At 47.3% G+C, this 14236-nt stretch overlaps 1 protein-coding gene across 1 annotated transcript; it reads left to right on the top strand.

Moving 5' to 3' along the window:
• The first annotated feature begins 9950 nt into the window (after nt 1-9950).
• On the top strand, nt 9951-14024 carry LOC123431280 (G-type lectin S-receptor-like serine/threonine-protein kinase SD1-13). The gene is made up of 5 exons (XM_045115099.1): nt 9951-10704; nt 10790-11051; nt 13226-13454; nt 13575-13725; nt 13811-14024. The coding sequence occupies exons 1-5, from the start codon at nt 10204-10206 to the stop codon at nt 14006-14008; spliced, it is 1341 nt and encodes a 446-aa protein (XP_044971034.1). The 5' UTR covers nt 9951-10203; the 3' UTR covers nt 14009-14024.
• The last annotated feature ends 212 nt before the right edge of the window (nt 14025-14236 follow it).

Genomic DNA, 14236 nt, shown 5'->3' with positions numbered 1-14236 from the left:
AAAAATCTGTTGGAATTATGCCCTAGAGGCAATAATAAATATAGTTTTTATTATAATTCCTGTATCAAGATAATCGTTTATTATCCATGCTATAATTGTATTGAATGAAGACTCATTTACATGTGTGGATACATAGACAAAACACCGTCCCTAGCAAGCCTCTAGTTGGCTAGCCAGTTGATCAAAGATAGTCAGTGTCTTCTGATTATGAACAAGGTGTTGTTTCTTGATAACTGGATCACGTCATTAGTAGAATCACATGATGGACTAGACCCAAACTAATAGACGTAGCATGTTGATCGTGTCATTTTGTTGCTACTGTTTTCTGCGTGTCAAGTATTTATTCCTATGACCATGAGATCATATAACTCACTGACACTGGAGGAATACTTTGTGTGTATCAAACGTCGCAATGTAACTGGGTGACTATAAAGATGCTCTACAGGTATCTCCGAAGGTGTTAGTTGAGTTAGTATGGATCAAGACTGGGATTTGTCATTCCGTGTGACGGAGAGGTATCTCGGGGCCCACTCGGTAATACAACATCACACACAAGCCTTGCAAGCAATGTGACTTAGTGTAAGTTGCGGGATCTTGTATTACGGAACGAGTAAAGAGACTTGCCGGTAAACGAGATTGAAATAGGTATGCGGATACTCACGATCGAATCTCGGGCAAGTAACATACCGAAGGACAAAGGGAATGACATACGGGATTATATGAATCCTTGGCACTGAGGTTCAAATGATAAGATCTTCGTAGAATATGTAGGATCCAATATGGGCATCCAGGTCCCGCTATTGGATATTGACCAAGGAGTCTCTCGGGTCATGTCTACATAGTTCTCGAACCCGCAGGGTCTGCACACTTAAGGTTCGACGTTGTTTTATGCATATTAGAGTTATATGGTTGGTTACCGAATGTTGTTCGGAGTCCCGGATGAGATCACGGACGTCACGAGGGTTTCCGGAATGGTCCGGAAACGAAGATTGATATATAGGATGACCTCATTTGATTACTGGAAGGTTTTCGGAGTTACCGGGAATGTACCGGGAATGACGAATGGGTTCCGGGAGTTCACCGGGGGGGGCAACCCACCCCGGGGAAGCCCATAGGCCTTGAGGGTGGCACACCAGCCCTTAGTGGGCTGGTGGGACAGCCCAAAAGGGCCCTATGCGCCAAGAAGAGAAAATCAAGAGAAAAAGGAAAAAAAAGGGAGGAGGTGGGAAGGAAGGGGGACTCCCTCCCACCAAACCAAGTCCAACTCGGTTTGGGGGGGGGGAGTCCTCCCCCCTTGGACTCGGCCGACCCCCTTGGGGCTCCTTGAGCCCCAAGGCAAGGTCCCCTCCCTCCCACCTATATATACGGAGGTTTTAGGGCTGATTTGAGACGACTTTTCCACGGCAGCCCGACCACATACCTCCACGGTTTTTCCTCTAGATCGCGTTTCTGCAGAGCTCGGGCGGAGCCCTGCTGAGACAAGGTCATCACCAACCTCCGGAGCGCCGTCACGCTGCCGGAGAACTCTTCTACCTCTCCGTCTCTCTTGCTGGATCAAGAAGGCCGAGATCATCGTCGAGCTGTACGTGTGCTGAACGCGGAGGTGCCGTCCGTTCGGTACTAGATCGTGGGACTGATCGCGGGATTGTTCGCGGGGCGGATCGAGGGATGTGAGGACGTTCCACTACATCAACCGCATTCACTAACGCTTCTGCTGTACGATCTACAAGGGTACGTAGATCACTCATCCCCTCTCGTAGATGGACATCACCATGATAGGTCTTCGTGCGCGTAGGAAATTTTTTTGTTTCCCATGCGACGTTCCCCAACAAAATCTGCAACAACAGGACAAGCAAACAATAAGCGTCGAGTGTGACGCACATACCACAGGCACTCGGAAAAAGCAGGACTTACCAGCCAGACGCGTCATCATCTGCCGAGCCCAGTCGTTGACGTATTTCTCCTGAGCTATGCACCGTTTGTTAAGCACGTCCATTTGTCCCATCAGAGCAGTCCTCTGTTTCCCCATCTTCTCAACCTCCACAGTCAGCACTTTGTTCGCTTCACGAGCCTGCTCCAATGACTTCTCTCGTTCCGCCAGAACCTCCTTCATACCAGCCATTGCAAGCAGCGCCGCATCAAGTTCACCAGCAAACTGATTCCTCTCCGCCCTGAGAGTTTCATATGTTGTCCCCATTTCACAAGTTTTCTGCCAGCCAACACCAAGAGACAATCAGACAATTCCACAATAAAAGTCTAAGTTCTTCAGACCCCTGCCGACGCAAGCAGTCGACAGCGGTCTCGGGGACTACACCCAGTGGGTTCACTAAGAGTGACCCCACTGGCATGCAACTCAAGCAGGCCCGCCCTATTGAGATACATGTTACCACCTACGCCTACGAGGCTAATACTACCCGACCTGAGTACAAATTACTCTCGGGGACTCTTACAGTAAGTGCACCCCGAGTGCCATAACCGTTCACAGTCGGCCATATTATTTACAGATCTGACCAAAGCAAAGACAATATGTATAAAGACAACTGCCGGTGCAAGCACTCGATAGAAGTCTCGGGGACTACACCCACTGGGTTCACTCAGAGTGAACCCATTGCAAACGTCATACGGTATCCGTGAACACCCAGTGGGTTACAAGAGAAAAGTAAATACTTACTAGCCCACTTACTCGGATATCATCCTGCAGCTCCAAGCTCCGCTGGTACAGAGGTGCGATGGAGTCATATGCCTTCTTGGCTTCTCTCGCCATCAGCTCCGCCTGCACCATGGCCCCCTTGGCCGCTCCCACCTGCTCCTCCGGGAGACGCTGGATGTTGAACTCGACATTCGATGAGCCTGGCATCGTTGGAAGTTCCTGGGGCATCCCAAGACCCGCTCCAGTCGGTTCATCAACCACCAGCGTCGTTTCAGTCGGCAGCATCGCCTTAGTCGGCAGCACGTCTGCGGCGAGAGCAGTGACTGGTGGGGCAGCCTCAAGAACAGGCTCCGCGGCTTGTTCAGCTCTCCCCTGGTCACCCTCGTCCACGCAGAGCTCCCCTGATAGACCGAACGGCGCGAGATCTCAGAAAAAGAAAGAGGCAAGACCTAAGATAGAATTCACGACGCGATAATATAAAACTCTCGGAGTCACTACAACGCACCTGGCTGGGACGAGACGACGTTGTCCGTGTCCATGGGGTCATCCTCCTGGCGTGCCGGAGAGGTGGCGGAGGTAGCAACTTTGTCGAGTGAAATCCATTCGACCAATAAACAGGAGTCCAATCGGATATTAGAAGAAATTAGAAGATTAATGCACTTACGTGGAGGTGACGGGAACAGTAACCCTCATCCGCGGCAAAGCCTTCTGAGGTTTAGACCCACTCGGTTTGGCCGCCTTGGAAGACTAACCCGCAGGCTCAGCAGCAACATCCCTGGCCCTCTTGGTGCTCCGAGCACTCGGGACCACGGGGGCAGTGGGCGGAGCACTCGAGGATGCCGGAGGGACCGAGGGAACTGCAGGTTCATCTCGGCGCTTGGTCCGATGCTCTAACTGCGGGGGTGGCGAGTCCTGCTCTTCGTCTTCCTCCTCTTCCTCGCTAGTCTCTTCCTCCATTTCCCCGCTGTCGGAGTCATACTCGGCGCTCTCCACGCTGCCTTCCTGGCTGCCTTCCTCCTCCTCCTCGGCCGGGTTCCCGTTCGAGATGGGAGAAAACCAGTTGGTCCACTTCTGCATAAAATTCAGTCGGCGACATCAGACGTCACATAGAGATTCAAGCAAGCAGTAAGACTAAGACAGTTACGCGCACTCGACAAATGATACTCACCTGATTCGGAGGTGGATTATCCGCGCAGAAAGGCCTCACTCGCCGGGATCCTCTGGGGTTCTCGCAGGCGCCTGTGATCTGGAGCACCCACGAGGTCACCTTCTCCTCAGTCACGCCCACAATGATGGTCCGAGTGGAATCTTCGGGCCCCGTATAATGCCACATTGCGTGGTCGCGAGCCTGCAGGGGTTGGATGCGCCGACCGAGGAAGACCTCCAGCAAGTCTATGCCGGTGACCCCCCTTCTGACGACATCTACGAGTGCCTCGACCAGAGGCTGGATGTCGTTCTTCTCTGCCTTCGTGAGCGCAAGCTGTTTAGGCGGAGCGGGACGATCTAAGCTAAAGGGAGGCAGCCCTGTCGTGGCATTTGGACAGGCAACGTCCTGGCAGTAGAACCACGTCGACTGCCAGTTCCTGACCGACTCACTTAGCTGAAGGGCAGGATAACTACTCCGACTCTTTTTCTGGAAACCTAAGCCCCCGCAGAGCTGGAGAAGATGTGTCTTATCGTCCGACTAGCTGAGTCGTCTGATGGTTTGAGATCTAGCAGAGAATATGTGCTTGAACAGCCCCCAATGGGGAGGACAGCCAATGAAGCACTCGCACAGAACTATGAAAGCAGAGAGATGGGCAATAGCGTTCGGGGGAAAGTGGTGAAGCTGTGCCCCGAAGTGATTCATAATGCCCTTGAAGAAAGGATGCCGGGGCAAGGAGAAACCTCGATAGACATGGCTGAGCAGCAGGACGCGCTCCCCCTCCCGGGGCGCCGGCTCGACTTCATTCTCCGCCGGCAGCCTCCAAGACTTGTGCACGATCATCCCGTGCTCCACCAGCTGCAGCAGATCCCCCTCCGTCACCGTGGAGGGGAGGAAGTCGCCTTGAATCCATCCCGCCGGCAGCGGTCGCTGCCGCCGCCTTCCCCTTCTTCTTCCTCGCCTCCATCTTGCTGGTCTGACCCTTGGTCATGGCGGAAGCTGCGGATCCGCGGGGAGGAAGGAGGAGGAAGGAGTGTAGGTGTGCTGGAGGTGGCGAGAAGGACGGAGCAAGCAAAGGCAAGAGATTCGGCGAGCGCAACGAAAAACCCTCGCCGCTGAGATTTAAGTAAGGTTCCGACTGGGTCGCTGGCAGGTGGCCCCGAAACCTTATCCCCCGACCAACCGCGGCGATACTAGTGGAGAGGTTGAAGACGCGAGAATCGAGGCGTCAGGCGCTACTCGAGCGCGATGGCGTCATCCCCGTTGAGCGCGCGGTAACCGAAATTTGAGGATCCCGGAAAATCCGCCGCTGTGAGTTGACCGGTCACGTCAGAAGATACCGCGGAAGCACTCGGTTTCCGACAGTTTGTTTCACAAATACTTCCACTCGGATCGTAGGTCAGAAAAGATAAAATGGATCGAGGCAAGCAACGCCGAAGTCACATCCGTACCAGTCGGATCCAAACTTCAAGCATCACTTCGTCGTTCCAACCTCAATCCATTCGGGGACTAATGATGGGGTTATAGTCCTAGGATAGGGTCATAGGCCTGCCTTATAGGTCCTACCCAAGGACTACCCTTCATAAGGGACAAGGCCCTTAGTCAGTTCTGACTGAACTAAGACCATCCAATCGGTAACAGACCTTCGACCATCCAGTCGAAGACGAACATTCGGAGCGTATCGAACTGACCGACTGGATTCCACTCTGTACATCGTAACCCCCCAGGAGGGAAACGGCCGTACGTTTCCACACGCCTTTATTAGCATTTAAGACGTACGTTACCTGTAACGTAAGCATTTATTCGCCACTACTCCACCCCTGCGCACCGAACCGTTGTGGAGGGTAGCGCACTCTATATAAGCCACCCTCCCCCACTGGTGCGGGGGTTAGCAACTCATTTGTATTCCATATTCCACTCGACAACAAGCTCCCAGAGCACTGAGACGTAGGGCTATTACCTCCACCGCAGAGGGGCCTGAACTCATACAACCTCGCCGTAGATAAGGCTCTGCCCATCCTTTTCGTACCCTACACATCTACTGTCAGGCCTATACCCACGACAGTTTCTGAGCTAGCCGTGACGTGGCCTTTGTAGTGCTATGCCTTCAGAAGGATCGAGCATGTGTCCTCATCCGATGAAGCACTGCCGAGGTCTCTGAGCTTGGATGCGGTGATCCACCTAGCTCTCCCACTTCCTCACGTGGTTGTACACCTGGGTCGAGCTGGCCTTCTGTCCACACAAGTCGAACACCTGCTTTGCGACAAGGTTCAAGTGCACCTCCTTGAAGACCTTGTCAGTCCTCACCCCACTAGATATGATCTCACACATCTTGTTAAGCACAAAAGTCGAGAGGAACGGCTGCCATTTCATGTTGTTCCTCCTGCCATCATTCTTCTCCTTTGCTGCTGCCTTTTGAGCATCAACATGAGCAACAACATTGGGCTCAGCTAACACAAATGAAGGAACCGTAAGCGGCACCTCGAAAACCTCTGAATCAAGAGGCATCTGTTCATAGGAGGCTGGGAGTCCTTGACGTAGGATCGCGGAAACTGGCTCTCGGACGACACGATGGCCTGACTAATCTCTTACGTTTGTGTGGTCATGTCCTACAAACGTAAGTGTCATGATCTTGTTCAACACTTGAACACTACCAGCAAATCATCCATGACCACTAGCTACCAACACTTGCCCACATGGAAACAACCCCCAACATTCCCCAAATCCATCACAACTAGCTACTACAACATCACAATCAAACAGATCGGACGACCTAACCCTACCACATGGACAGATCTAGCTAGAACTAGTAAAGAAAGGAGGTGATGATTGAACTTACAGATGCCATCGGAACGACCCGAGAGGAGTCGCCTGGCACGTCCGAGAGGAGGAGGAGGACCCACCGACGCAATCAACCGATCGCCGGAGTTGTTGCGTTGCTTACCTCGTTGTCAAAATGGATCCGCGCCGGAGGAAAGCTCGAGAGGGAGGAAATGGTGGCGGGAGTTTTGCCACCACGGTCATCCTCGATATATAGGGCGATCGAATCGGCGGGTGGTGACTCGAATTTGTCCCGCCGCTTTTTCGGAGATGCGCCATCGCTCCCGCCATCTCCCTCCCCTGCGCAGCGCGGGGCGGCGTTCCCCTCCCCTGCATCTCTCAAGCCTGGCTCGCAAAAAACTATCGTTTCAGCCGTTCCCAGCAGGCCTGTCTAAGAGGTGCTTTGAGATTCATGGTATGCTTGCCAAACAGTGAATGCAGGCTACGAAACAATCTATTTTCATCCCGCACCGGCGTGGCTAGGCCTAATGCAGGCAATCAAACACGTCCTTGCTGCTTGCGTTGCATGGGTAGAGAATTGTTACGGGTTTAATTTGTTCCCTTTTTCTATTTTCTTTGCGAGAATTTTTTTCCTTTTTCTATACGTGGCTTCTAAAATTCATATGCTCTATATTAACTAGATGACGCCCCGCGCGTTGCTGCGGGATTTTTTAATAATTTATTTGAGGAAAGTGAGGATCCAAATTTAAGTAACAAAATGCCTTGCCCATTCCATCTACATTGAGGTAAGGTCAATAGGCCAACACATGCCTCGCCATGGAGGTTTGCAGTATAATACACGGATGATATCATATATCAACAGTTGACACAAATACATGTACTCCAGTATGATGATATATGTAGTCTTGTACCGCTGAAAAACATCTAGAATTATGAGAATCTTTCATGCATGTTGCTACTGGATTGTAGACATTTTTTTGATAGAATGTTGATACATAAGCGGTGTTGAACATTAAAATTCCAATTCCATGTGAAATATACTATGGATTGATGTGCCAAAAAAATAAGAACATATTGGCTATTCATAATAGCTGAAAAGGTAGTCTCCCACTTATAATAACATCAAAATATTATGGTACATCTGCTAAAAAAAAGTATTATGGTACGTGTATGTGTACTGATTGGCCAATTGTTTGTTGAGCTAGCAATATATGAAGAGGCTGATATTAAATCCATGAAATTTTCCATATGGAAAATACTATACATTTGTGCACTGGAAATTTGAGAGCATAGTGGATATTCATAATGCGGGAAAGTAGTGTTCCCCTAAAATAACATGAAAGTACTATGGTCATGTATGCGTATGAAGAGGATGACCGCAAATCAATGGCAATTTTACTGATTCAATACTGATAAGAATGACATTCAAAAATTTATTGATAAGAATATACTAAACCCGCAAGAAAATAAGAACATATAATAAAAAAAATGGTATCTGAATTAACTAAGATGAGGTGTGCTCTTAGCTAGCACATATGAGAAAAGGACGCAGGTAATTAACACCAAAAAGTTTCCTTCCAAAAGCCGGGGCCAAATAGATTTGAGATCATTCCGTAGTATATTTTTTTGGCACATCAATCCATAGTATATTGTGGGCATGTCATTCTATGTGAATGTTGCTAGACGTTTTTTGCAAGTCTCTTATGCTAATCATCACACTCATAGTCGTCCCGTCATGTCCTGGAACATGAATGCATCCAATCCAAACTCCTGGACACCCGTCGACGCCATCTCCAACCCCAAGGGACATCCCATTGTTGGATTCGACTTCAAGTGTTCCCTACTTCAGTGCCGCTGCCAAATCGTCTTGCCATCGCCAATCCTAGCCTGGAGCAAACCCAATGTTTATTACTCCCAAGTCCCAACCATTAGTTAAGGGAAAAAACATATGAATCATGAACTTCTAAGGCAGATGAGTAAGATCTAGGGGCTGATGGGCTCACACTCGAGTCTGTAACTGTGTAACATCCGGGGAGTCAGACTCTGTAACACGTTAAGAAGGGAAGTTAGAGGCGCCCCTTCACAAAAAAGAACGCTGGCGTCATGAAAGGAAAAGGGAAACAAAACAGACTTGCCCGTGATCAGCTCACAATCAGACCGTCTACCCCGCCATTGATTCAAGCCGACCGTCTACCCCGCCATTGATTCGCCAACTTCGTCAGCGTTGCTGGTTAGTATGCTCGCATGTCTGTCAGCTCTTCATCATGCATCTCTCTGGTCACCGGTGACCGGTGACAGGCGACCAGATCAGTAGAGCGCCAAGAATTCCATACCAGTGGCATCTGCAGCCGTACATCTTCATTTCCGTTGATCGGTGCAATACAAATACGGAATTAACATCTTCGTGGCGTAGGAGAAACTCGCTGGCATGGCCTATGGTAGGTAGAACGTTGCGTCGAGGAGAAAAAACGTATGATGATGTAGCGCTATAAAGTACTGGTGCTGTCAATCCGGCCGGCACTGCCTTGTGAATTAATTTTTAGACTAATTGTGTCTGGGCATTTCCAATGGTTGTATGATCATCGTTGGTAAAATTGCCATATAGATGATTTTGATGACATGACGTATAATAAAAGAAGAGAGAGAATGAAATCGTATGAACTTGAAGCAATGGTACACGCACAAGCTCCGAAGCAAGCATGGTTGTTTCTTTCATGTTTAGTGGACCCGCTTAGTTATTTTACATACGATTAACATACACTTCATTGAAGAGCTTGTATGATGTGCTGTTGGTTGTTGATGTAAACACTTATACCAACGATTAAACATACGGACTGTTGAAGATGCTCTCATACGGTGGAAGATGAAACGGGGTGATCAATGCGTTGCGAACTTAGAGCAAAAGCGGGAAGAACAAAAAAGCCATGACGTTGATAGGTTGCATGCTCAGTTAGTGCTCACATGGAGTGATTAGCCGAGTGGAGGGCTACTGCTGATGTGGCTGTAGGAGGATGGAGGCTGATGTGGACAGCTTGCATGTCAAGAGATATAGAAGATTAGCTGACGGTTGATGACCTAGGTTCGCCGTGAGGCGGCTAGATGAGGGCACCGGGTTCGATGGTTTGCATTGATTCGTGGGAGGACACATCATCAAGTTAGTAGGCGTAGCGACATTGATCGTCAGAAAAGTAGCCCTGCTTCCTTCCTGGTCAACAAAGTGTTGCCCTGCTTTATTCGGGTTGTTTGTTTAATAGTATCAATTGTATGTATGTAGCATCTGATCCGAGTTCCCCTCATTCACCACACAAACCTCGACGCGTTTCTTCCTCCTCCGGCCTCTGCTTGCTCCACTGGAGGACTAGCACCGGCGCCGGCTGATCCGGGGTCCAGATCGACTCACTCGATTGATTCCTTGTGCGTGAGTCCCTCTCTGTCTGATCGAGACTATTCTTTTCTTCTGAATCAATCCAGGAATCAGGGTCTCGGGAACGCGCGCCCGTGAATCCGGAGCGGCCAGCCGATAAACAGGACATCCGGCCGGCATACTGATCAGGCACCGTGAGATGTTCTAGTAGTGATTAGTGACCCGGATCGAGTGACACCTTCGATCGATTGCACTCTGGAGGAGATGAACAAGGTGGCCGGTTTCTTGCGGGCGCGGCGGGACACGACGTTGATGACGACGAGCCTCTCCGACTCCTGCTGCGGCAACCTATACGACTACCTTTTGTGCAAGTTCTTGTGCCATGTGACGATCGTCGATGTCGACGATTGTGATGGCCAGTTCACCAACGCGACCTCAGAGCGGCGTTTTCAGGGCGTGCCCGAGCAGATAGTGATCGTGACGATGGCTGGTGATCATCCGCCATATTCGACTTCGGACGATGATCCCTACGCCAACACAACCTCGAAGCGCATCGCAATGACGCCGATCGATGGTGGTGGTGCAGCACCAGCACGCTCTCCAGATACTCCCCATGTTCCCACTACCTTGTTGGAGACCATGCTACTGGATGAGAGCTCGAGGCCACGCGATATACTAATACCACTGCAAGAGTTAAAGGACATCACGGATAACTTCTCCGTCGATCGGATACTTGGCCATGGTGGTTTCAGCGTGGTATATAAGGTACTAGGACCATTCAAGCTTGTCTCTGATTCTTCTTGTTTCAAGCCTATATATTTCTGCCTGATAGATCCGAAAACTCCAACAGGGAGTGCTACGCAATGGGGAATTGATCGCCGTGAAGAGGATCGTGTCGTCACTCGTCCCAGGCCTGCAGAAGCAGTTCGAGAGCGAGGTGTACCATCTTATGCTGCTCAAGCATCCAAATATAGTGCGGTGCATAGGCTACTGCTATGAAACGCGTAATGCGTGTTTGGAGCACAGCGGGAAATACGTTTTCGCAGAGAAAGCAGAGAGGTTACTTTGCTTGGAGTATATGCCCAAGGGAAGTCTCAGAGACTATCTCTCAGGTTGGTTCCAGATTTCTTTTTCAATTGATGTTATAGTTTGTCAATTTTTAAGAAACTTTGAGCTTAGTTGTAAAATAAAATAAAAACTGCATTTTATTCACACTAGCAAACATGCCCTTGCATCGCAACGGGTGACAACACGTCCTTACCCACTTTGTGCATGGCTAAAAACATCACAAATACCTCATCCCCATGTGCACATCCTAACATAATAAAGATCAGCTTTGTCGTCCTCATCGTCGGTACTTGCAGTACCAATTATCACTAACCAAGGTTGGCTAGGTCCAATAGCTGGATAACCGAGTCTCCTCTAGATGAAGGGCGTTGAAAAAAGATTTGTTTTATCATCCGATCAATATAATAGATAAAAGCATAATATATGTATGTGTTATCATGTGAATTGAATAGTTTGTGTTACATAGACCATGAAACCTTAGTTGAACTGCTCATGCATTCAGACAGGTGTCACTGAGTCGAATGAGGCTGGTCGTACGTCTTGACGCAATGAAGAAAAAGATTTCCTCCATATCCCTGATTTATTAAATTTAACTAAAACAATGCATATGTGGGCATATTTCAAAAATTCACCCAGTTATATCAGTAGGTATAGATTTAAAATACGTTAGCTACAGTACCTCTCAGTTTGAGAAAAATGTTAATGTTTTGAAAAATGTTTCCCTTTTCTAATTCAAAGTTCAAAAAATATTTATGTTCATAAAAATTGTTTGCCGATTAAGAAAAATAACTTTCACTATAGTACTTCCTGGTTTTCGAAAATTGTCAGTGTTTAAATAAATAATCAGGTTTCCAAAAATTTAAAAAGGATTGTTATCTTTTTTTTGTAAAAGATATTTTTTATTTTAATTTTTCTTCTCACAACTTTGCAAAAATGTTTGCATTCTAAAATATATTTAATTCTTCGAAAACAAGTACTCCCTCCGTTCCTAAATATAAGACTTTTAAAGGTTTCACTAGTGGACTACATACAGATGTATATAGACATATTTTAGATTATAGATTCACTCATTTTGTTCCGTATGTAGACCTCTAGTGAAATCTCTTAAAAGACTTATATTTAGGAACGGAGGAAGTGTTTTTCTCTTAGTATGTGGCGTCTCTGCCGGCTTAATTTAATACGTCACCCTGCCATTTAAACTCAAGGTCTTGTTTTGTACAGTGGCTAGCGCCCGAGTTCTATTTCTGGTGTGGCAGTTATTTTTTTGGGGGGACAGTTCTGCTAATGGGCCGGCCCATCTTGGCTCTGTGCGTTGGACAAATTATTGGCGGAAACAAATTGGGAGAATGTGGGTGTAGACGAACGAAAAATCATGTGGATCCTACCATAAACGAAAAATTTAGGAGAAACAATCCCCCTTTAAAATTAGATATACATTTTTTTACCATAAAGACTGTAGGGCGTACGCCCCGCAGCATTTTATTGAAACTTAAAAGTAGCATATGTGCAGAAAAGCCCTCAAAAGAGGGGAAAGAGAACTAGAACTAACACAAAAACAAAAAGAGTACAACTGTGTATCTCAAGGTGGAAGGAAATCAATTCATCTAAGGAGGGCATCTCTGTACTTGTCTTTGATTCTGTGAGTGAGGAGGGTAATGTCATGGATGAAACCACTTCTCCATTGACTGAAAGATGGTTTCATGTGCCTGAAAGCCTTACCATGTCAAGAAAACCACTTCAGTAAAGAAAGGTTTGTCAAACTCCTTTCTTGCCAAATAGGCAATATGTACCATGTCAGTGCTGTCAATCCAGGTAATCTGAAGGTAGTTCCATATTCTAACACTGAACTTGCATTGGAAGAAAAGGTGATTTCTATCTTCCAACGTATGGGTGGGACAGAGGACACGTTCTGGTCCATCATTGATTCTCCAATGTATAAGTTGAATCATGTCCTTCGTGTTGATCCTTTCCATGATTACTAGCCATACAAACATCTTGATTCACATGGTGTAACAACTCTTCCAGATCCAGCAAAGAGTGGGGTTGACCACAATAGGCTGATGCACAAAAACATAATATTTTTTGGCAGAGTACTCAAAGACCTTTCCATGTCTCCAGCATATTAGATATACATATTATCAAGAGAACAACAATCATAGATTTTTCATGTACCTTCTGTCGTCTCAGCATAATGGTCTTCCTATGGTTACAAATGCAGACAAATCTTCTGGACATGATTGGAGCACACGCTACAATATAATCGAGGGAATTTGTTTTGGTTTATGTTATCTTCACATGCAAATGGATAAGCCTATTCTTCACCTAGATCTAAAACCTGCCAACATATTGCTCGATGCCGACATGCTCCCCAAAATTTCAGATTTTGGTCTATCACGATTACTTGATAAAAAAGAAACTATCTGCACTACATCTCGCGATGGAACATTGTAAGTTAATGTTAATTTAATACCTTCCACTCTAGTAGTCATAATATAACTCATAAGAACCATGTGTTTTTAGTATGGTGACTTCCAACATCTCAAAATTGTATTTGTGTTATGATCCAGTGGTTACATGTCACAAGAATTCTTGAATGGAGGTAAAATTTCACCGAAATCAGACATATTCAGTTTGGGTGTGATAATCTTGGAGGTAGTAACGGGACACAGGGACTACCCTGACGTTACTAGAACTCCTTCAGAGGACTTTATCGAGCTTGTAAGGAAATTCTTTCTCACATTTCCAAATGGACCTCATTCTTTTCTAAAAACTAATGTATTAGATGTTTGTTCTAATTCTGTAGACTATTAGAAAATGGAGAAATGTGTTACAGAGAACTCCGGGGTGCTGGTCCCTAATAATAGATTGTGAGCAAATAAAGAGATGCCTACATGTAGGCTTAATCTGTGTGAATCCTGACCGCACTAAGAGGCCTTCGATAGCGAAGGTTATCAGTATGCTGCGAGGATCGGAAAGTATTGACTATGACATTTTGCAATGAGGCAGCGTAGACAACAGTCCAGGTATGATCATTTTCTAGCGCTTTCATTCTCTTGTTAGCATTGTACTTCAACATATCTCTAGGTATATACTCCATCGGCACTTGCAAGAGTGGGTGGACCGATGCTGATGATGACCTGGTGCTGATCTGCAGCATGGTGAGCCGGTGCGTCAACCCTAGATATCCAAGATGCTGATCATGACCTGGGGGCGTTGGAGACACGCATCG

The sequence above is a fragment of the Hordeum vulgare genome, chromosome 2H (genome assembly GCF_904849725.1).
Source record: "Hordeum vulgare subsp. vulgare chromosome 2H, MorexV3_pseudomolecules_assembly, whole genome shotgun sequence".
In the NCBI taxonomy this organism is placed as follows: Eukaryota; Viridiplantae; Streptophyta; class Magnoliopsida; order Poales; family Poaceae; genus Hordeum; species Hordeum vulgare.
This window is presented reverse-complemented; position numbering and strand designations above follow the sequence as displayed.